The following is a 22,883-nucleotide window of genomic DNA, read 5'->3' on the forward strand; positions in this document are numbered from 1 at the left end:
ATAATAATGCTCGTCCATTTTCTTATTGATGAATCAACTATTGCGGATCTACATTTCAGTGGCTGACATGTCATGATGTCAAGTGATTCATTTATTAAAAGTGTAAATCGTTACACAAATCTAATAACTATTAAAAAATGTGGAAAAAAAGACAGTCAGACAATGTAATCACAGATTGTTGGTATTTTATTAACCAAACAGATTATAAATAGAACAGCAATGCATCAATTATTAATGAAGCTCATAATTAGCTGCATCCATGAACATGATTCAAATTGTATTCGTGACTTTACAGTAGATGTTGTCATTTTTTTTACATGTATGTTATTTTTAATTTAGTGATACATCTAACTTGTTCTTCATTGTCCCTTCTTATTTGAATAAAAACAACTATGTTTCACATTATTCTAACATAACGAAAAAACACATATTATAAATGCCATTCTTCTGGCCTGAATTCTAATCAGCTCGTGGTATCAGAGCAAATGATCTGATTAGATTTTGGAGTTTCTTTTTGCATACATTTGCATAGTGATGAGGGAAAATTGCTAATCTTCCCAGGTGATGTGTAGAGACACAGATTCACTGATTGAGGTGGTAGTTAGTTTACTTTGTGACCTTATTATGGTAACGGTTTATTTTTATTACTGCATGATGATTATGGTTTGACATTTGGTAGCTTAAGAGTGTTTTGTGTTCACCTGAAGTGTTAGAATAGCTTTACATGTTCACTCGTTACATGTCATTCTCTCCTCTAATGGTGAAACCCCCCTCCCCGTGCATGCAGGAGGGCCAGCAGCTGATCCAGGAGAAGCCGGAGCTCAGCCAGGTGGTGCGGATGAAGCTGGAGGAGATCAGGGAGTGCTGGCAGGAACTGGAGAGCACCACCCAGGCCAAAGCCCGGCAGCTCTTTGAGTCCAACAAGGCCGACCTGCTGGTGCAAAGCTACGAGAGCATGGACCAGAGACTGGGCCAACTGGAAGTCCAGCTGGCCTACGTGGACCAGGGACAGGACCTCACCACTGTCAACAAGCAGCTCAAAAAACTACACGTACGTAGGATGAGGAAACATTCAAGTCTATTTTACTCCATTTGAAACCAGACTCTGTGGTGTAAATCCACTACCTCTAACCTCTAGTTCACTCAAGGAGTCCTACAGTATAAGCCTAGTATTCAATAAGGAAATAAGGAAACAACGACCAACATTTTATAAAGTTTTAGATTTTTTTTCAGAAGTCAGCTACAGGCCAACGATAATAACTTTACAAAGACATTTTCTCCAAGATATCCATTAACATTTAATTGTACAGGAAATACATTTAAGAGATACCAAATAGAAGTGAATGATTGCATTTATTTTAGGTTTTAACATTCTTTTTGGACAAAATGAACAATTGAAATGTTACCAATGCTCTGTTCTGCTCTGGACTGTTTTTTGGGTGTGTGATATATATTTTTTAACAAGAAGCCCATGAGACAATAGGTGTTCCTATTTCCTTTAGGAATTACTGAAGCTTTATTTTTCTGGCCTTTACTCTCAAGTACAAGAGTTTATTGTTTTCCAAACATTCCAAAACATTAACTCCAAACCGTCCAAACACTACATTGTAAATAGGACTCTCTCGCTCTGCCTCTTTACTGTACACATTCTCACAATGACTCACTGTTGTGAGCATTATCCGCACACAGTGACGCTCTCATTTCATTAATATTTGAACCAAACATCATGTTTGGAAATGACTAACAGCAACATTTCTCACTGTTTGCCTGCAATGCTTTCCGTTCAGCTTTTCATCTCATTTCAGCAAAGTCAGGCTCTTTTATTTTCCTTCCAACATACGTTTTTAATTTCTGTTGTTTTTTTACTCTATAAGCATCAGCCATTTATGCCAACCCATTGAGCTTTCATTCCAGATTCATACCAACATCATTTATCAGAGCTGAGGGAAGAGTATTGACTAGTGTATTTTAAATTCAGATGCCATCTTGTTGAATGTTATTACTGATTGGCAAACTGAGATATGTTAATGTGCTTTGATAGGCTTAGTGTGTCATTTATTTATTTGGATAGTTTCATCTCCGTTGGTCCAGCCTCTTCACTTGAATTCAAACATATGTTGTGCTGTTTGAATTTGAATAGTGCGGTCAATTTAGCATTTATCAGTAACCAAAACTTAGTCAACATAAAATCAAAGTTTGAGCCTAAGTGTGTTCTAAAACCATTCATTGTTTGGTTTGGATTTGCAAGGCACTTATCTGTACAGGAAGTAGCAGGAGGCTTATGAAGGGTGTATACAGCCCTGTCCCTCTGCACACAGGCTGCTGCAGAGGTTCTACATGGTGACAAAATGTTGTTTATTCCAAATAATGTAGTAATGTCCTGAAAATATAATAGCAAGCAGGGAAACTACCACTTGATAATGATAAAACAACATTTCATGGACATTTTATTGACTGTTTTGTCTTCATTCCCTGCTGCTGTTAGCTATCTTCTACAGCTTTTGTCCTCTTCTGGTGGCATTTAACCCATTTAACAGTCAGTATATCCGGGTTCTTTACACATGAATAGGGATTTTAGTTTAGTTCATCTTTGTCTGAGAACAACATGCTACTTGCAATCTGGTTTATGTTGCAAATATTACATTAGAGTGCATTTCCACATATTTAATCAGTGTGAAATATATGTTTTTTTAGTAGGCTAATAAGACAACAAAAATATCATAAATGTTGTTAACCGTTTTACATTTTCAATAAAAAAGTTTCCCTTTTTACAATATTATAATATTTAAAATGGTACATCATCAGGTTTGTATGAATGACACATTTTATTACATTATTTGTCAAGTTAGTTCATTATTGGGTTGTATTACATTGTCAATCGGGTTAACTGCAAATACTTAACAACTTAATGATCATTGGTTAGGTTTAATTTCAAAGCAGCAAAAAGTTGGTTGTTTCTGTGTGTGTCATTTGGGATTTAACAATATAGTGTAGAGGATTCGGATTGTTTACCCAGCCGACAGCGGGCAGGTGTGACCCGGGTTGACGCACAGACTCATCACTTCATCATTTCACACGACATTTCTCACTCTCCTCTCCCACAGCATTCCGCTTACAGCTTCCTTTAACAAGCCGCCATTAGCACTGCTTTACCACATCATCCAAACTCCACTACCCAGCATCCATCCTGGCAAGGGGTACAGTAAACCTCACTACACTTCATGTCTGTCAGTTATTCTTTCCCTGCCCTGGGTTACTCATCTTTCCAATCATTTATTCATCTTTATTCAGTATGATATTTCATTATTTCTGTTGTGATCCTTCCCCCGTTTTCACTTTCATGCTATAATTTCAGACATAACAATCATCCAAATATGTCTCTTCACTGTAGACAGAGAGGCAAGACGATGATAGACATATCATTTTTGCATTTCTTTCACATTCCTCTTATATATCTTTCTTCCGGCTCCCATGACAACAAGTCTCATACCTCAACCATCCCTCCTAATGACACATCCTCTTTCCCTCTGTCCGTTTTTATAACTTCTGCTGTGCCATCCTCTTCCTGTCCCCCCCTCAGACGATGGAGAGCCAGATGGAGGAGTGGTATAAGGAGGTGGGGCAGCTCCAGGCACAGGTGGCCTCCATCCCACAGCAGACAAAGATCAAGGAGACGGTTGCAGACCGCCAAGCCGTGGTGGAGGCCAGGATGGTGCGACTGATCGAGCCGCTGAAGGAGAGGCGGCGGATCCTGCTGGCGTCCAAAGAAGTTCACCAAGTGGGACGAGACCTGGAAGATGAGATCGTGAGTCTGCAGCCGTTTGCCATCACAAACACAAACACTTGTTTCCATCATTTTTCCGACATTTTACTGAGAATCAGGATCAGCCTACATTTACATATTTACAATTAAAAAAACAAGGTGTCCAAAAAACAAAACAATTATAGAAAACCTTTAAAATATAGGCCTGAGTTAATAAGAAATAATGCAATCTAAATTGATGGTAGTTTGCTGTTTAAAAAAATGTCTGGATAGTACAGGATGTCCCATGACGCACTAGTCACTATTCCCTCCGTCCAATCAGTGGTCTGCAATGACTGGTCAAATGGACCTATCACTTAGAACGCTGGCTAAGATGGTACTGTCCACAACTGCATATTGGCACCAAAGGTAGTCATGTCCCCACAATGTGAATGGTATAACTATAAACACCAACACAACTCAGACTAGCTATAATGGAAACATGGAGCCTTCAGACCGTATTAAACAGGCTGCTTGATGCTACAGCCAGAATGCTTAGAAATCTTTCACTTTTCTTTTATTGCAAAATGTAAAAATACACAAAGATAAAACATAACAAATAACATACTATGTTATATCTATAGATATCTTCATATGTAATGCATGTGATGCAGATATCTCTACACTGACAATAAAGGAGGTGTAAACATGCACATGTATTAACATTAACTGCTGAGTGTGGTATTGTTGTGGCTTCAGTTGTGGGTCCAGGAGCGCCTCCCGATGGCCATGTCTCAGGAGCACGGCTCCTCTCTGCAGGCGGTCCAGCAGCTCATGAAGAAGAACCAGGTAAGGAAATCAACAGCTGGATTCTAAAGGTAGACTCAGCCTCATACATAACTGAATCCTGACTCTTGTGACCGCTCTGGATGAAATGAGACATGAGACATGAGATATGAAACAGGTTAAGCTAACTCCCTTATCTCCCTTTATCTCCCTTGACACCTACTCACCTACCTTATGTGCCGTACTTAATTTACTACTATATTTCACTCGTATTGCTGTTCTGTTTCAAACCACGTTAAAAATACCTCACCTGTGACCTCTTCTTTCCTGTCCCTCTCTTCCAGACTCTTCAGCGGGAGCTGCAGGGCCACAGGAGCAGGATTGATGATGTCCTGGAGAGGGCGGGCATCATCGCCTCCATACGCAGCCCAGAGGCGGACAGTGCCCGGGCGGGCCACGAGCAGCTGGCCCAGCTGTGGGCCCTGCTCTGGCACGAGACGGAGAGGAGGCAGCTGGTGCTGGACGCCATGTACCAGGCCCAGCAGTACTACTTCGACACGGCCGAGGTGGAGGCCTGGCTGAGCGAGCAGGAGCTGCACATGATGAACGAGGAGAAGGGGAAGGTATGTGCGCGATTGAATAAACTGCTGATTATCTGGTTCCAAATCACGGCATGTAGTTATCAACAGGAAAGGATTTCATTATTGAGTCATTATAACTACCCTGATTGCACAAGTCTCTGCTAATCTCACCAAGGTGTAGACACAATCAATGCAAAATCATGAATCTTTAATATTCATCTCTTTCATGGACCTTAATCTAGACATAAGTCCTTTATGTAGACAGATACACAGGATGGAAAATAATTTGTGCTGAATGCAAGTTAAGTTTAGTCTGAGTAAATTAGGGAAACCACTTGCCAGTTTGCAGTTGTATGAATTCCTTCCAATATTTTAAAGCTGCTGGCTGCTGTCCTTAGAATCTGCTGGATCTGTTACCTCATACTAATGGGTAGTACCTATAAGAGTGGGTAATGTGGCGTATGTGTATCTTAAGGTATGTTATGGAACACATGAAGCAAAGCAGAGGGACCACTGTGGAGACAGGGAGGGGATTATATTTTATTTTTCAAACATTAGTGTTGCTGCTTTCGAAGCAACATTACATTATTTTTATGGAATTATAAACGTAAAACGAGAAAAAGGCAATTCATTTGTTTTTGCTGGTTAAAAATCAGGCTTTAAATGGACCAGACACATTGAACAGGAAGCCAAAAGTACATTTTGGACGCTTTTTTATAGAGGCGGCATTTGTGCCGCGTGTATATTATTTTTCAAATGAAACTCTGCCTGGTGTGTGTCCTCTCCTGCTCCCTCAGGACGAGCCCAGCACACTGCAGCTGCTGAAGAAACACCTGGTCCTGGAGCAGACCATCGAGGACTACGCCGAGACCATCGGCCTGCTCTCACAGCAGTGTCGACAGCTGCTGGAGATGGGGCATCCAGACTAGTAAGCATTGAAACACACACACACACACACACACACACACACACACACACACACACACACACACACACACTGTTTGTTTTCAGTTAGTTGCCAAAGAACTCTGAAAAAAATTTGCTGATTTTCAAGCATTTCTTTCTAATTAATTTTTATATTCTTCTTGCTTATGTTTGACCTGAAGAGGACAAAAGTGGGGAAACATCAGTCTAGTTAGTCTCAACTTTTGTTCAGCCAAGCAGTTTTTGTTCATGTTAATTCAAATGGAAGAATTACAAATAACTTTCCTGAGCTGGAAACACACTATGTCTCAGCTGAGAGCACAGAGAGCACCCACACCTGTCAATCACAAGGTGGTCTCGCCCTGAAGCACAACTGCTTTATTTAACTCCAAATGTAACCACCATGTACAAAATGAACATCATGTTATACTGAAGAAGACTTCAAATGAGCGATCAACACCACTAACTCATGTTTATAATGTTTACTGATTTCATAAATCAACTTCAGTTTTTCAGTTTTGACATTGACCTCCTTACAATCTCATTTATTTTTGGAACCAGTGGAGTCGCCCCCTGCTGGATATTAGAAAGACAGCAGGTTTAAGGGACTACTGCATTGGCTTTACTTTCAGATCAAGCAGCCGATGTAACACAGAATCATTGACCCTAAGCTCAGCTCAAAACAGGGAGGTGGGGTTATCTTTGTGTCATTTACGTGCAAAACCATTAAACCAAAACAAAAACTGTCCTCTGAATTCCTCAGCGAGCAGATCAGCAAGCGTCAGTCGCAGATCGACCGCCTGTATGTTTCTCTGAAGGACCTGGTGGAGGAGAGGAAGAGCCGCCTGGAGCAGCAGTACTGGCTTTACCAGCTTAACAGGGAGGTGGACGAGCTGGAGCAGTGGATCGCTCAGAGGGAGGTGGTGGCCAGCTCGCCTGAACTGGGTCAAGACTACGAGCACGTTACGGTAAGTGTAGGAACGCATGGTGTCTGTGGATAAAGTTCATTTTTATAATTCAGATGTTGAAATAGCATCTTGAATGCATATGGAGAATGTACTACTATCTACTAAACCTCCAGGTCCTGCAGGAGAAGTTCACAGAGTTTGCGTCAGAGACGGGCAGCGTGGGACAGGAGCGAGTGACCGCCGTCAACCAGATGGTGGACGAGCTGATCGACTACGGCCACGCGGAGGCCGCCACCATCGCTGAGTGGAAGGACGGGGTGAACGAGGCCTGGGCCGACCTGCTGGAGCTGATGGAGACCCGGGGGCAGATGCTCGCCGCCTCACACCAGCTGCACAAGTTCTTCTCTGACTGCAGGGAGGTAAAACGCCTGAAGGAACACAGATATGATATGGGGTTTTAAACTGTAGAATAAAACCGTACAATATCATATGTTGCAATTAATTAATTACAATGTAAGAATGAGCAGATTGATTTAGATTGATTTGGTATACCCTCACCCAAATCTGAGGTTGCATACCTGAGATTTCTCCGTTTTTGACACAAATCTCAAACTCATTTCCTACTTTTAACCAGACTTTGTATACAAGACGCCCTCTGAACTGCTTGTGTTCCCTTGTTTTAGGTTTTAGCCCAGATCGAGGACAAACATCGGAGGCTTCCTGAAGTTCGGGCTCGGCAGGGCAGCACTGCCAACACCAGCACGCTGCAGAGACTGCTGCACAGCTTCGAACAGGACATACAGCTGCTCGTCACACAGGTACAGCAACATTCACATCGACAGACAGCATGGGAAATTAACTGTTGCGGAATTGAATTACATCACCACTCATTTAGGGAAGAAATGCAAAGACCTGCCCCAGCGATGAGGTTCATTCTGTCAAAGTGAACAGGAAGTTATCTGATGCTAATTCAGCTATATTTTAGATATGTGATATGTGTTTAGTATGCATGCTTTCTTCAGTGCCTCACATTCATACTAACATAGAGTGGAGATGATTATTTAAAATTAGTAAAATATCAATTAGTATTTTGTTTATTTCCCTTTCAAATTGATGTTTTTCCTTTGCATAATTTTGTTCTTTCTGTTTTTGAAAGAACTTCGATGGTTATTTGCCAGACTGAGTCTGAATGTACTTGCTCTGCATTTCATGTGGAAGTTTCGAGACGCTGTCATGCACCTGGGAACAGAGCAATAGAACATTTTACTGAAGAACGATGCAAAATCACAGCTGCTCTTTGTCAACCCCAGTGACAGAGCCTGTATCATTTGGCCCTGACTAAACACAGCTGTCAGAGCAGCTGTGTTTAGTGCGTCATTTGAAAAACAACTCTTTGTATTTATTTCTTTTTCTTCCTCGTTCAGCTTAGTGTTTTTCCTAAAATCTGGTCTCCCGCTCCGCCAGGTGCGTCAGCTGCAGGAGAGCGCGGCTCAGTTGAGGACGGTGTACGCCGGGGAGAAGGCCGAAGCCATCGCCTGCCGTGAGCACGAAGTGATGCAGTGTTGGAAGGAGCTGCTGACGTCCTGCGAGGAGTGTCGAGTACAGATCACCACCGAGACCGACAAGCTGAGGTTCTTCAGCATGGTCCGAGATCAGATCACGTGGATGGAATCCATCATCTGTCAGATAGGGACGGGAGAGAAGCCCAGGTAACCGCTCTGAATCAAGGTGGTTTGGTATAACACATATAAAACCAGGATAACAGAGGAACTATAAGGACCAGAGGAAGTGGCCTTCTAGGGACAACTTTCTGTTTGTTTATAACACGTAAGATTTGAGCTTTCAGACCTGAGTATTCTTGTGAACAGTTTTCAGTTAAAAAATAACAGTTATTTAAGATACTATAAGGTAAACCTTTATTAATATTCATAGAGAAATGCAGTTGTCATAACAGCAATCAGAGACAAAGGAGAAACAGGATAGGGCAGGTAAGAGTAGAAATAAAACGCAGTTAACAAATTAACACAATGAAACCGGGTAAAACTGTTCACATATACGAATACACCACATTATCAATGCTATTAATATAAATAATGTATATGCAATGTCTGTGCAAATGTGTACAGCAAGTGTGGTCTGAGACAAGAATAAACCAACTGGAGGGCTCCTTACAAAACTCACAGCATCAACGGCAACACATTTTCAGTAGTTATTTTCTATCTGAAATTCACAACAAAAACCAACTGCTTCTTCATCCTTAATACCTCATCTACAACTAAATGAGTTAGAACAGAACATATAATTGATGCTCTGATTTTTTTCTCATGATCAACAACTCTATAAAAAAATACTTGATTAAAAAAAGGAATAAAGGTTTCCCTGCATCCAAGACTATCCCTAAGCAGGCAGTGGTGTGTGTGCTCTGTGTCCTGCAGGGACGTGTCCTCAGTGGAGGTGCTGATGAACTATCACCAGAGTCTGAAGAGTGAGGTGGAGGCTCGCAGCCGCAGCACTCTGGAGTGTATAGAGATGGGAAAAACTCTGCTGGCTGCTAGAAACCCAGCAGCTGAGGAGGTGAGAACGGGAGATATCATCATTGTTGGAAGCTACAACTGATAGTGATATTGTAAATGAAACCCTGCTTCCGCCACCACTACAACAATCTCCACTTATGTGGTGTTTATTTATATATATATAGTAAAAAAGGATATACACAACGTGTGTGGTAATATTCTGACCATGGTTTGGCTCTGACCCCTGTGTGGCTTTAATTGTGATGTTGCTGCTTGTTTCTCAGATCAAGGAGAAGCTGGACAAGGTAATCACTAAGCAGTATGAGCTGTCTGAGAAGTGGGACAGGCACTGGGATGCCCTCCAGCAATGTAAGCACACGCACACACACACACACACACACACACACACACACACACACACACACACACACACACACACACACACACACACAAACAAACACACACACACACACACACACACACACACACACACACACACACACACACACACATATGCCAAGATAAACAAATAAATTAAACATGCACGTAAAAAATATAGGAAAAGAGCTGATCAAAGTTACTTTATGTTATTTTGTCCCTCCTCCCCTCAGTGTTGGAGGTCCACCAGTTTGCGCAGGAGGCTGTGGTGGCAGAGGCGTGGCTGACCGCTCAGGAGCCGCTCATCAGCAGCAACGAGCTGGGGGCCAGCGTAGACGAGGTGGAGCAGCTGATCCGTCGACATGAAGCCTTCCGCAAAGCTGCTGCCACCTGGGAGGAGCGATTCAGCTCACTGAGACGAATTACCACGGTAACACCGTCATTATCAGCATCATCATTTTATAAACACATACGTTTTGTAAGAAAAGTTGTAAGATACAATATACTGAAATCATTGACTTAGAGTTAGATTTTAAAACTGGTTCTGTTTTCTTTCCCCAGGTGGAAAAGTTGAAAGCAGAACAGAGCCAGCTGCCCCCGACCCCACTGCTGGGTCGTAAAGTCTTCCTGGACCCCATAGATGCCTCAGCAAATGTATCCACCCTCCCCCGCCTCCCGCTTTCCCCCGTCATGAGACAGACAATCTATGAGCAGAACGAAGCCAATTCTCCTCCCTCACCTTCGCCCGCCACACCTACGCCCTCCCCCTCATCTGTGGCCCGTCGGCTGGGGTCCACAGTAGCGAACTACACCCCCGTGATGAACGGCTCCGGCTACCGCCAAAGCCTGGAGGCGCGGCAGGGCAGCGTGGTGGGTGTGGCTGCTGGACTGGGCCAGCCCACCCCTTTCTCCATCGCCTCGGTTGCCACGGCGGCCATGCTCGTCTCAGCCAATCAGGCGAGAGACAGCAGCAGCCCGGGAAGAGAGCAAGCAACAAAGGGAATGAGTTACCTCCAGCCATCGCAGGCAGCAAGGACAGAGGTGAAGTCGTCCCCGTATCTACGGCAACCCAAAATCAAACACCTGGATGACGCAGTGACACCGCTGCTGGTGGCCAGCCGGCTTGAGAAGGCGAGGGAGCGGGAGAGGGGGAGGGAGAGGGAGATAATGATGGGAGAGATAGGGACGGAGAAAGCGGAGGTGGCTGTGATGGCCGAGGTGGTGCTCACGGAGCCAGGTCGGGAGCGCCTTCACAGCGAGCCCACCAGAGGGCCCCGGGGGTCCAGAACTGACCCGCTGGGCCACGCTGAGCCTCAGGTCCACACACACGGTCAGCACAGGATAGAGCGGCAGCTGTCCAGCGAACAGCTGATCCAGGCCCGCAGGGACGAGCTGCCTCAGGAGGTGTGGAGGGAACAGGCCGAGAGGCGGGAGAGGAAGACGCTGGAGAGGCAAACGTCCAGTGAGCAGGAAGGGCCCGGGGGCCATGAAGGCCGCCGGAGAGAGAGGGACCGACACCGGCTGGACAGACAGGAATCCAGCGAGCGTGACACCGGCAGAGAGCAATCTGACAGACGCTCGGGAGGAGGGTGAGACTTTGGGTTGTCTAATGTACTATGTAGCTAATCTTAATATGTGGACAAGAGGAGCAGGTTATACACTACACAAAAGAGATATCTTAGTACATTTATTGGATTTGGAATTCAGTGTTTATTTCTGCCTAGCACCATAGGCAGAAATAAACACTGTAAGACATCCACAAGCAAAAAGTTATTAATTGTATTATGTGTATTGTCTCATTGTTTTCTCCAGAGAAAAGAGATCCACCATGGCCGAGATTGTAGAGCAGCTGCAGGAGAGGGAAGCAGCACAGGTCAGGAGACTCATTTTGTGTGTGTGAAGTGTTTATTTGTGTGTGGCTCATTTAGGCAGGAATGTAAAATTGCAAAATAAATAAACTAACTTACTTTTGCCAAATTTCAAGGCCAATTTTTTCATTATAAAGTATATCTTTGTTTAATTTCTCTAGTTTACACAATTTTGAAATGTGCTCTTGTTCTCCTCATGAACCTCAAGAGCAGATGTGTGGTGAAGTCTGTAGTATGAGTTTTGTAGACACCATCACTGGATTATGTATTAATAAAGAGTTTATGTGATTTTGGGTAAATCAATCAATCTGGTTACTTGTCAGAGGCATAGACTGTACTTAAAGATGGCCGACGCTTCTCTAATTACTCCAACTTTACGAAAACGTCTTCACATTTGGAGCTGTCATGTCTTCATCTACAGTCTCTGGTTAGACTTACATTTGTGCTTTAGATGATAAAAATGTAAAACAATGAGCCCAATTCTTACTGACATTCCCCCCACCCCCAGGCCCGAGGAGAGGTGCCCCGCCTGCCTAATGGTGTCCCAGAGAAAATAACCAAACAGTCACTGGACCGTCCTCGAGCTCGGGACAGACCCAAACCACGGCGCCGACCACGACCCAAAGAGGCAGGGGAGACCACCCGGAGGTCCCGGTCCGCTCCGGCTCAGAGCAGCCCGAGCATCCCCCTGCAGCCGACACACACCGCACACCACGAGGGCTTCCTTTTCCGCAAGCTGGACATCGAGACTCTGAAGAAGAGTACCAATAGGTGGGTGTTCAGGGTTATGCTGAGCAGCACATCTGGACGAGCAGATGAGAGAGAGAAGGAGAGTGGACTCTGGGGTCATGAGATTCAGACTGATAAATTCATTCATTCATTTGGTACTCCAGGAAGGTCATTTCTAAAATTGTTGGAGTACCAAATTGGTGGGGTGTACCACAAGAACCCCCATATTTCCAAGTTATTTCCACATATAATGACTTTAGATGTGTTGCTTAATGTTTACCTACCGGTCTTTATTGTCGATGGTTGTCCAATTCTATTTTCCGCCGTCTGTTTCTCATGACATCAGAGCCTCCTCCGTTTGTTGATTCAACAATAATGACAGGTGCATGACTTTAGCATGCTAAGCTAACACGCTAACACACTCCGCTGACACTGCGTCTGACATGTTAAACCGATGCATGACTGGCACCGGCACAGAGGACACATGATAAAGGCTACTCTCAGCTAAGCTTCAGATATCCTCAGCAGACAAACTGTGTGTCTTTAGAAGCATGCATACATGAAGGGCTACACACGTTTACATTCAAAGGATGCTAGGATATTATTGCTATGATAACATTTAACAAACAGTTCTACATTCAGCTTCCAAAGACTTTGAAAATCGACAAATATGTGTGACACATCTTACTGTTTCCTTTAATTATACCTTTATGCAAAGTTGGATTGGATTCAGTTTAAGGAACTCCAGCTTAATATTACACATTTGTCTCAGGGGGGTTTACAGTTTGTACAGCATGCAACACCCTCTGTCCGACCCTCTCAGTAACAGGAAAAACTCCTAAAGAAACCCACGCCTAACAGGAAAAATCATGGGACATGAGTGCATACAGATAAAGAGAAAGAGGGGTAGAACTAGAAAGGTAGACGGTGAAAGTATAACCCTAGAGCAGCATAATTAACTATAAGCCACATACTGATTTAGTGATTTGTGCATCAGGAACTGCAGTGCAATGGTTATCATAATGTTCCATACAGTTGCACTTACTCGTTTACATGTGCGTGTGGCATTACCCATTTACCGGCGGCCAATCTGTGGTTGATTTCACCATGTAAAAGCTATTTTATGTGCTTGTAGTGGTTGGGTTTATTTCACAATCAAGTAATCACCTGATGAAGCAACACACCCATGCAGGATTTTAACATAAGGAGCACCAGGAGAGCCTCCAGACTTTAAATGATGTACATATCAGGCTGTTTGATGTATGTAATCTTTGATCATATGGATCAGAACGTGAAGACAGTTACATGAATCAAAAACCCGCAGAGATCTCACCGCATGTGAAACATCCTGCATGAAGCTTACGATGCCTTCAAATCTAACACCAGCCCACGGAACGCAGACTGAGCAGCTGGCTGATGAATGTCATGGGTGGAGAGGTAAATGGAGCTTTTGATGGAGTATGTACACTGCCACCCAATCTGGTATTCTGAACAAACACACACACACACACACACACACACACACACACACACACACACACATACAAACACACACACACACACACACACACATACAAACACACACACACAAACACACACACACACACTCACTACCGGGCCTCTATAGATGACCTCCCTGCTTCCTCCAGAGACCCCAACAGCACAGTGTTCCTCTGCAGTGCCCTGTAGTGGCTGGGCTGACCACGCACAGCTAAAGCTCATCCCCCTCCAGCTGTGGATGAGCCCCACTCACGTGCCCACTCTATGGATGAATGTACATGCCCTGTAATGTACATGGCAAGGTAATCCTGAATGGCTTCAATCTGGACAAGTGTGAATCTGCAAACAGCTCCTTGTCCGGCTTACTGTATATCCTGTCTTTTTGCACTTTATTCAGCTGCAATTGGAGGAGAGGATCTAAGAGTTTTTCCTCCAATCAGCACTGAGAAAGAGAGGATGTACGGTCAGTTTGAGAGGAAGAGTTGAGGTTCAACCTGTCTCTGTTACAGAGCTACCTGATGAGGCACTGAGTATGTTTATGTGCACATTAATATTCTGGTGTCTTTCAGGAGAACAAAGTGTTCCTTATAAAACATATGGTGCATGTTAAGGGAGTGTACATTGAAAAAATGATAAGTATTAGAGGAAAAAAAGGACTTGTTTTGCAAAATGGCCCATTTTAGAAGTGTAAATGGTTGGATTATAATTAGTGATGCATAAAATGTTCATCAGTATCATGTTGCAGCTGGTAAATCAACTTTTAATTACTCTATTAGGCTGGCTAGCTTCTGAATTTATCAAGTGATTTGAATAGATTCCTATTTTTTACTTTAATTATACCCTTTTTGTAATGCTATTTTGTATAATTAATCTCCAAAGTGACTAAATGTATCAAATAATTCTAAGAAAATAAACAATATTAAGCTTCTGAGATGTGGTGAAGCAGAGTAGAAGTAAAGCAGAATAATATGTTCAAGTGACATACCTCAAAATGTTGCTTAGATGAAGTAATTGAGTAAATGCACTTGCTTTCTACCACTGACAGCAATAAGTCAGTCAGAATAGGAAGACTTCTGTAGCAAGCTTGCCAGGTATGGTTTACTAAAGCTCTGTGAATGTCCACGAACCAAAGATGAATACACTTTTCTCTCACGATTGTCAACTATTGCCTGGGAAAGCCAAAAGTCACATTGTGTAAAAAGAGCTGTTACCTCGAAAATATTTCTGGAAAGAAATTGTCAAGTCAACCTCTTCAGAGCGCTTGGTATTCAGATGATGTTAAATGTTCCGTAAAATGTGATGTAGTGAAGTTAAACTACTAATTACAATGACAACATCTGTCTTACACTCAATCTGGTTCTTAAAGGCCCTATCTGTATGAACAGAAAAAATGAAAAGATACAATTAATTTACTGTATGTGTAAATATATGTAGTATTATATAATGTTTTGATTTGAATGAGCATTGTTTAAGGGAGCCTGAGATCTAAGATTCTGATTGCCAACAACTGCCTCTCTGTAGTTGTTCTTCATATGGCAAAACATATATGTTATAATAACTTAGACACCTTATCACATGCATCATTGTTCTTCCGTCTAAATTCAGTTTCCATTCTGAGTTCACTAGGTGTTTGAGATCGGGATATTAAGCTGCACACAGACAGCTTGCTCTGAGTAAGATCTATATCTGGGTGTGAGCTTATTAATTGGAAGGCTGTGTGCATGGAAACACGCTCAAAGAAATCACAGAAGCATGGCTGAGACTTTAAGGTGTTGATGCCAAAATGCCATTTAACCAAACTCTCCCTCTTTTCTCCTCCCCTCCTCGGTGCTCCTGGCTGCTCCTCTCCTCTCCTCCAAGGTAAGTCATATATAAACCCACACACAGAGACACACACACAGCGTGTACGTAGCCTCCCTTCCCATCCCTCCATCCCCCCACCTCCTCCTCCGTGCGTCCGTCTGTGCGTCCGTCGGTCTGTGTTTGTTCAGCAGTGTGTTTCCTCCTCCCTTCTTGGCGCTGGTCCATTCGCCCACCTACCTGTCTGCTCTGGTCAGGTGAGTGAGGTGTTAGCTTAGCGAGAGCCACTCTGCAGGTCTTCCTGACTCCTCCCATCTCCCCCCAACCACCGCCTTCCCCGTACCTCCCCCCTCCACCTCCTCCTCCTCCTCCACTCTCCCTCCCCTCACCCCTCCCGCCTTCCCACACCACAGCAGGTCTTGGGTCAACCTGTACTGCGTGCTGAACAAAGGGGAGATGGGTTTCTACAAGGACGCCAAGAACATGGCCACGTCCTACAACAACGAGCCGCTGCTCAACCTGTCCAGCTGCCACTGTGACGTCACCAACGGCTACAAGAAGAAGAAGAACGTCTTCACGCTCAAGTGAGGGCTGCTTCCATGTTCTACTTCTTCTCACTGGCGACATTTTTAACATGTTCACTTTTGTCGGCTGTGTTGTGTTTTGTGTACATGGCAGAAATTAAAGGGGATTCCTCTCCTGATTTTAGAAGTTCAACCTGAGCTCCTTTAATAAGTCTATTATAAAGTGTGGGCCAAAATTCAGACCCTCAGAAGGACACAAACATCTCACTTGAAACCCATTTAGACCCGTGTTTGTAATCCCAAGGCCATTACAGAATAAAATCATGCATTTAGTTACATCAGGCATTTAAATAACATTTAAATCTATTCTGAAAATTGCAGTTTTTACTATTTAAAAAAACACCTGATGCTTCTAGATTCCTGCGCAAAAATATGAAATGTGCTTAAAGATGAATGTATCTTAAATCATCGACATATTCCCCAAAACAACAGTGGGTTACAAATATTTAATATTTTACAGTATTTAAGTAGTATATGATAGTGTAACTGAATTTTCTAACTACTCAAAAGTTAACACACTGAGTACTCTTGAATGCTCCATTAAGATCTTTATTAAGCATCATAGCAAACAAATAACCATAACTGCCCCCCTTCCCCTCCCCTTAGTCCATAGTGTACTAATTGTTGTTATGGTCTAACTAAGACTTGCTTAGGATAGGGAGGGTTGCTGGTAAAGCCAGGTTTTCAGCCACAGTCTCAGTTTGTTTTCTTTATTGCACTTCTGTTACCATTAGCATTCCTACATTTTGTTTATCACTTTGATATTGTTCAGCGTTAATGCCAGCCAACTGTTATTTAAAAAGGACTTGTTCTGCTCATTTTCAGGTTCATATTTGTGTTTTAGTGTCTCTCCTGGGACATGTCTTCATGCTTTAATGTTCAGAAAGCTCTTTATTTTTCTCATACTGTCTGTGCTGCAGTGACATGCTACGTTTCTAGAGGTTTCCTCATCTCAAATAAAAAGCCTCCTTCTAAAGCTATCCATCGATCATGTTTTGCAATACACTGTAATTGAATTTCTCTCCTCTCTTTGCAGAACGAAGGACGGCAGTGAGTTTTTGTTCCATGCGAAAGATGAGGTAAGCCTTTCTTTTCTTCTAAAGAAATCTCCTTCATTTATCAATCACATACATTCAAGAAATGCTTAAACACCTGCAGTTACAGTATGTGACACCAGTCAGAAACGGGAACCGTAAAAGACCAATCAGCTGACGTGTGTGACCCCCCCTCTCCCCGCAGGAAGACCTCAAGATCTGGGTGAACAACATCACCGCCAGCATCACGGAGCACGAAGAGATTGCCAAATGGGGTCAGCCCCAACCAACTACCTCATCCACCGACGAGGGCACGCGGCGCGACGGCAGCAAGGCAGACAACAGGTCAGAGCGGGGGGGCGAGCGCTCGGACCTGGGCGACCGGATCGAGCGGGCGGATAAAGAAAAGGAGAAAGAGAAAGACAAGGAGAAGGAGAAGGACAAGGAGAGGGGGGAGCGGTCGGAGAGGTCGGAGCGAGGCGGGAAGTCGGACGCAAAGCGCTCAGAAAAGTCTGGTAAGAAAAAGTGAGCCGGATCTGCCGAGATTGAATTGTACGAACTCCAGAAAGGAGGCGGGGCTTAAACTGGTAGTGAACGCCCCCCTCCTTCTCGCCGCCTCCAACACTGTCAACTCAGATTGTGATTGGATGGGAAGTGACACACAGGACAGAAGGACTGACCCAGGCTCACTCATAGAACGGACAGGAGCAGGAGACATGTCTCTCTCTCCCTCTCTCTCTCTCTCTCCCTCTCTCTCTCTCTCTCTCTCTCTCTCTCTCTCTCTCTCTCTCTCTCTCTCTCTCTCTCTCTTTTCCTCTGTGTCTCTGTGAGAGCAGAGTCATTGACTCCTACGCCCACCCTGTTGGCGGTTTCAGAGAACTGCAGAGAGCCACTGAACCCGGACAGCGTTAAGAGAGCCAGGCACACATCATGGCTGTAACTGATTGCTGGTAGAGCGATAACACATAGCTCATTCTGTCCATGTTTGTTTTTTTCTATGAGATGAGCTGTACCTGTCTGTATTTCTCGTCCGTGTGTTCTATCTACTGTATCTATCTGTCTGTAAGTCGAGACATCCTACACTATGTCCTATTACTCCTCGGAAATCGCGACAGAATGAAATTATGCCAACATGTTCTACAGACAAACAAACGTAGAGAGTTTTTTTTATGTCCACTTTGTCCAATTTGTCTCGAGGTCTGGTCATTAAAAGAACTTGACACTGGTTTCACTTGGATACCTGTCAGCCAGTCAACTCACCACTAATGTGTCAGCACAGCTCCAGTACTGAGCTGATTCTAGGAGACTGAGAGGATGATGATGTAAGGCAAGAGAAGAGTAGACCAGTGAGATGAATTACCAACCATACAGGAAACCATAAAGTGAATACAAGAAACCATAGGAAGCAGAAATCATTGCTCAGAAGGCCATACAAATACATCCAAACTGCCAACAACAGAGCAGCTTCCTTTAGTTTTTATTGGACTTATTTAGGATTAAAGATGTTCTCATGAAGGTTTATTCACATTCACCTGTGATATAAACACTATACTCTATCTATAATAAGACTTGGATCAGTGATCAGAGAGCGATCGTTACTAATGTGAAGCTCCCAGGGACCTCATGCATTAAATGTTGTTTCATTTCACTTTATTTAATGTGTAAAAAACACATAAAACTTCAAACAATTATTGCACTCATTTTTTGGGAAGCTATAGAGGACCAGGGGAATGTTTTTAATATCTCATTGGAAATAATTGAAATTCTGATTATTTTTTTCTGAAGTTTTGAATAAGTTACATGTTTGGCTGTGTTCATAAGCACAAAATATGCGCCTGGCATGTTTTTAATGAATGAGGCCCCGGGCTGAGCGCAGGCCTCTACTCTTTCATTCTCTTATAACATCAAACTACTCGTTGGGTATTCCCTTTGAGTCATTCACATTAATCTGTCACATCCTTTTTTAAATACAGAATTCAACATAATTTTTCTGTGTGCAGTATTCAGTGTGAGTGTGTGTGTGTGTGTGTGTGTGTGTGTGTGTGTGTGTGTGTGTGTGTGTGTGTGTGTGTGTGTGTGTGTGTGTGTGTGTGTGTGAGCATGAACGTGCTGCTGCTCTCTGCTCCCAGGGTCTCCATAGCTCTCAGGTTATTTGTGTTAGCGTGTGATTACCGTGTGCTACACGTGTTCATGTGTTTGTCCCCTCAGATGCCACCTCAGTCTTCCAGACAGACACACACACACACACACACACACACACACACACACACACACACACACACACACACACACACACATGAACACACACACACACACACACACACACACACACACACACACACACACACACACACACACACACATACAGACACAGAGATACATAACTCAGCAAGTTTTAAATGTCAAAGGTCATAAGTGTGTTCCAGAGGTCATTAATCTGTCCAGGTCAAAATCCCATCAGAGTGATACAGGAGTGAGTGAGTTAGTGAATGGAGGGACACACCGCACAGAGACAGGATATCACACTGACCAAATATTGTAAGTAAGATGTGAGATTGCATGTTTTTCTTGGAGAGAAATCACTTGTCAATAGAAGCTTGTCTTTGCAGCCCGCTGCCTCCATGCTTCAGTTTATGTTCCATTTGCTGTAACCTCACCACTAAGCCATAACGGAAGCAGAGGGACGGGGAGAAGCTACTCTAATAAACTTTAAATGCAACTTAGAAGAAACTAAAGTTACTTCCTGCTCTTGTACTAGCGTCCTGGGCAAAACATGTGTCAGATATCATTTCAAATCCTGTCCAATACGAATGATGTTTCAGTATCCTGCGACTGTGTGAACCCTTTCAGTTCTGGTATATTTGATTCTGAAGTCCAGCTAAACGTCTGCAGTATACATATTGAAAACACATGTTCTGTGTTCTTCTTTCGGGTAGGTAATCACAAACCAAAAAGGAGTTCATTTTTATCTAATATTTTTGGTTGTGTGATGTAACTTTGTCTCTGTTTATTTATTATTCTTTAAAGTTAAAATTTCAGTTTTTCTATTGATATCAGAAATCAGTTTTTGCCATTTACATTTTTCTCTTTGTTTTTTAAAAGGGTATATTGAGGTTATTTCTCAATGTTCTTATTTTAACGGTGTACGTTCTCCTCTTTAGGATTTTAAATCCTGTCCTGACCTGTTTGTCTGGTTTCATAAAACATGTCCGGAGAACTGTTGCTTTCTTTAATCATTTCCACACACTTTGTGCGTCTTCATTGGGTGTGAATGCCAGCTCAGTGCAACCATTACATGCATGTTGGACACAACAGAGTCAAAGAGGTGAATTCTGAAGGAGCAAATCTTCCACAGTGAGGAGGTGCCGTCCGCTGCTGTGTGATTATGAATCAGCATGATAAACAGTCTCACGTTGTTGCTGTAGATACACACGGGACAAAACACGTAGGGTCCAGCTAACCCGCTAACAGACAACATTACAAATCTGTCATTGGAACCATTTCACAGGCCAAGCGGAGGTGTTACCCTCTGATGGTTTGGGTGGTGCCCTGCCTGCCTGTCTGTGTGTGTCTGTGCTGTTCTGTTCACCCCAACCTCAGTGTGTTGGCTCCAGATGAAATGATGAATAAAATACCTTTTGGTTTATCATTCCTGTATGTATAGTTTTCTTTTCTCACTTTTAAAATGTTGTTGAGTTCAGTTTGGGTGCAGATCAGTGTTTGTCCAGCTCTCTGAACACAGCATGTCAATCCTAAAATACTTTCCATCATACCAGAGATAAGAACACGCAGTGAAAAGGGGAAATATGAATTCAAAGAGAGAAACGCTCATGCAGACTTACACGGAACAGTTTCAGTCTTTCACATGTTGCATTCTGTACACCAAAACAACAGCAGTATGCAGAAATATGGAATGTGTGAGGATTTTAGAAGTGTTTGTGGTGTTGATGATGATGATGATGATGATGATGATGATGATGATGATGATGATGATGTCGTCCACGGTAGCAATGAACTGAAACTTTATGCAACTTTTTCTCTTCACTGAAGACGCAGCAGAGCTGAGGTCTGAGGGGCAGCGGTGTGGGGGAGGGGGGAGGGGTCCAGTGGAGGCATGTCAGAGTCAGAAAGTTATCTCAGTAGGTAGAAGAAGGTTTTTAATAAAAACCGTTTCCAGATCCGTTTTGTAATAGTTTTTAGGGTTTATTTTTGATGCTATTCACATTCGGTGCATAACCCTGTGTATGACCTGGAGCTGAAACGTTAGCAGTTAGCAATGTGAAGATGTGCTGCTCTTTTCATCTGTTTTATAACATTATAAACTCTATATATTTGGTCAAAATATATCTTTTGGCTTTACTATGGGGATTTTTCTTATTGTTTTCCAATGTTAAAAAGATTAATGGACAACAAAATCCCTGCATTCATTGATTAGGAAAACTATTGTTAGCATCATAGCTCATTTATGCCTAATGTTGAACTTGAGAAAAACAGCTGTGTCATATTCTTCATGTGTTGATATTTTAAATCCTCATCTTCTGGGAACATGTTCTCATCAGGCTTATCATTGGCTGCTGGGAGCTGCTCCAGTGTCCTCACAAAAACACACCCTTCAAGATAACAGACACTGCCTGGAGTAAATAACCAATATCTACCAATCAGACCAATCTCAGACTACAGTGAAAGCAATCAACCTTAACTTTATAAGTAGAATTAATTTTTTTAATCTAGCATTTGTTTATATGTTTCTGAGGACAATCAGGGCTGGTGTATTTAACCACACATTAATGCAGTAAAGATGAATGTCGACTTCAGTTTGGACATTTTATGGATTTAATAACAGTTATTGAGAGGGGGGGGGTGATGTGGACACATCTTTTATTGGAGGGTTAATATGTATATATGCACCATTGTCTTGCAAAATAATTCTCGGCATCATTAGGAAGATTCAAGGAGCATCAGATTGTCTAACTTTTCTGCTGAAAACCCCAATTGTCTTGTGCTCCAAACAAAGAGAATTATTTCTAAAAATAATTCCAGATTAAGATTTGACAGAAATAATCCAGTACTGACTGAATATTTGCTCCCCCCAGGACCCCAGAGCGCCGCTGTCTGTCTGCCCTCAGCCTGCCTCTCTGTATGCCTGCCCTACAGCTACCTGGTGATGTACAAATGTATGTTCTCAGAGGTATTTTCTGTAAAACAAGAAAATGAGTTTATTCATGGTGACACTGGGAGAACTGCTCCATGTCGATGTTATGTTGAGCTGTTTTGAGCCTGTGTTGCCGTGGGATTGGACTGGACACGATCCACACAAACACAACAGGACAAAGAGGTTGCATGAATGACATAGTCTCTATTATGGTACTGCTGTGCATGTCTTCAATTCCCATCCCTCCACTATGCAATCACTGTAACACACCGGGGGAACACAAACTACAACAAGACAAAAGGGTGAATGAATGAACAAATAATGTACAAAATGATCAGAACCAACGGCGAATCATTTGCTCTGTACAGTCCTTTCTTTGAATTG

The 22,883-nt window shown here is 42.9% G+C and overlaps 1 protein-coding gene across 1 annotated transcript in view; it reads left to right on the forward strand.

Moving 5' to 3' along the window:
• The window catches only part of LOC134880518 (spectrin beta chain, non-erythrocytic 4-like), an 81,953-nt gene extending 59,071 nt beyond the window's left edge, over positions 1 to 22,882 (forward strand). Inside the window, 18 exon segments of the mRNA XM_063907473.1 lie at positions 788 to 1,051; positions 3,581 to 3,805; positions 4,502 to 4,591; positions 4,873 to 5,151; positions 5,907 to 6,037; positions 6,797 to 7,001; positions 7,124 to 7,360; positions 7,625 to 7,759; positions 8,406 to 8,650; positions 9,377 to 9,515; positions 9,739 to 9,823; positions 10,066 to 10,262; positions 10,394 to 11,421; positions 11,645 to 11,705; positions 12,209 to 12,471; positions 16,146 to 16,313; positions 17,350 to 17,392; positions 17,553 to 22,882. Of these exon segments, the coding sequence (XP_063763543.1) occupies positions 788 to 1,051; positions 3,581 to 3,805; positions 4,502 to 4,591; positions 4,873 to 5,151; positions 5,907 to 6,037; positions 6,797 to 7,001; positions 7,124 to 7,360; positions 7,625 to 7,759; positions 8,406 to 8,650; positions 9,377 to 9,515; positions 9,739 to 9,823; positions 10,066 to 10,262; positions 10,394 to 11,421; positions 11,645 to 11,705; positions 12,209 to 12,471; positions 16,146 to 16,313; positions 17,350 to 17,392; positions 17,553 to 17,876 (4,119 nt within the window). The 3' untranslated portion in view covers positions 17,877 to 22,882.
• Position 22,883: the final 1 nt, after the last annotated feature.

This window comes from Eleginops maclovinus, chromosome 18 (assembly GCF_036324505.1).
Source record: "Eleginops maclovinus isolate JMC-PN-2008 ecotype Puerto Natales chromosome 18, JC_Emac_rtc_rv5, whole genome shotgun sequence".
NCBI lineage: Eukaryota > Metazoa > Chordata > Actinopteri > Perciformes > Eleginopidae > Eleginops > Eleginops maclovinus.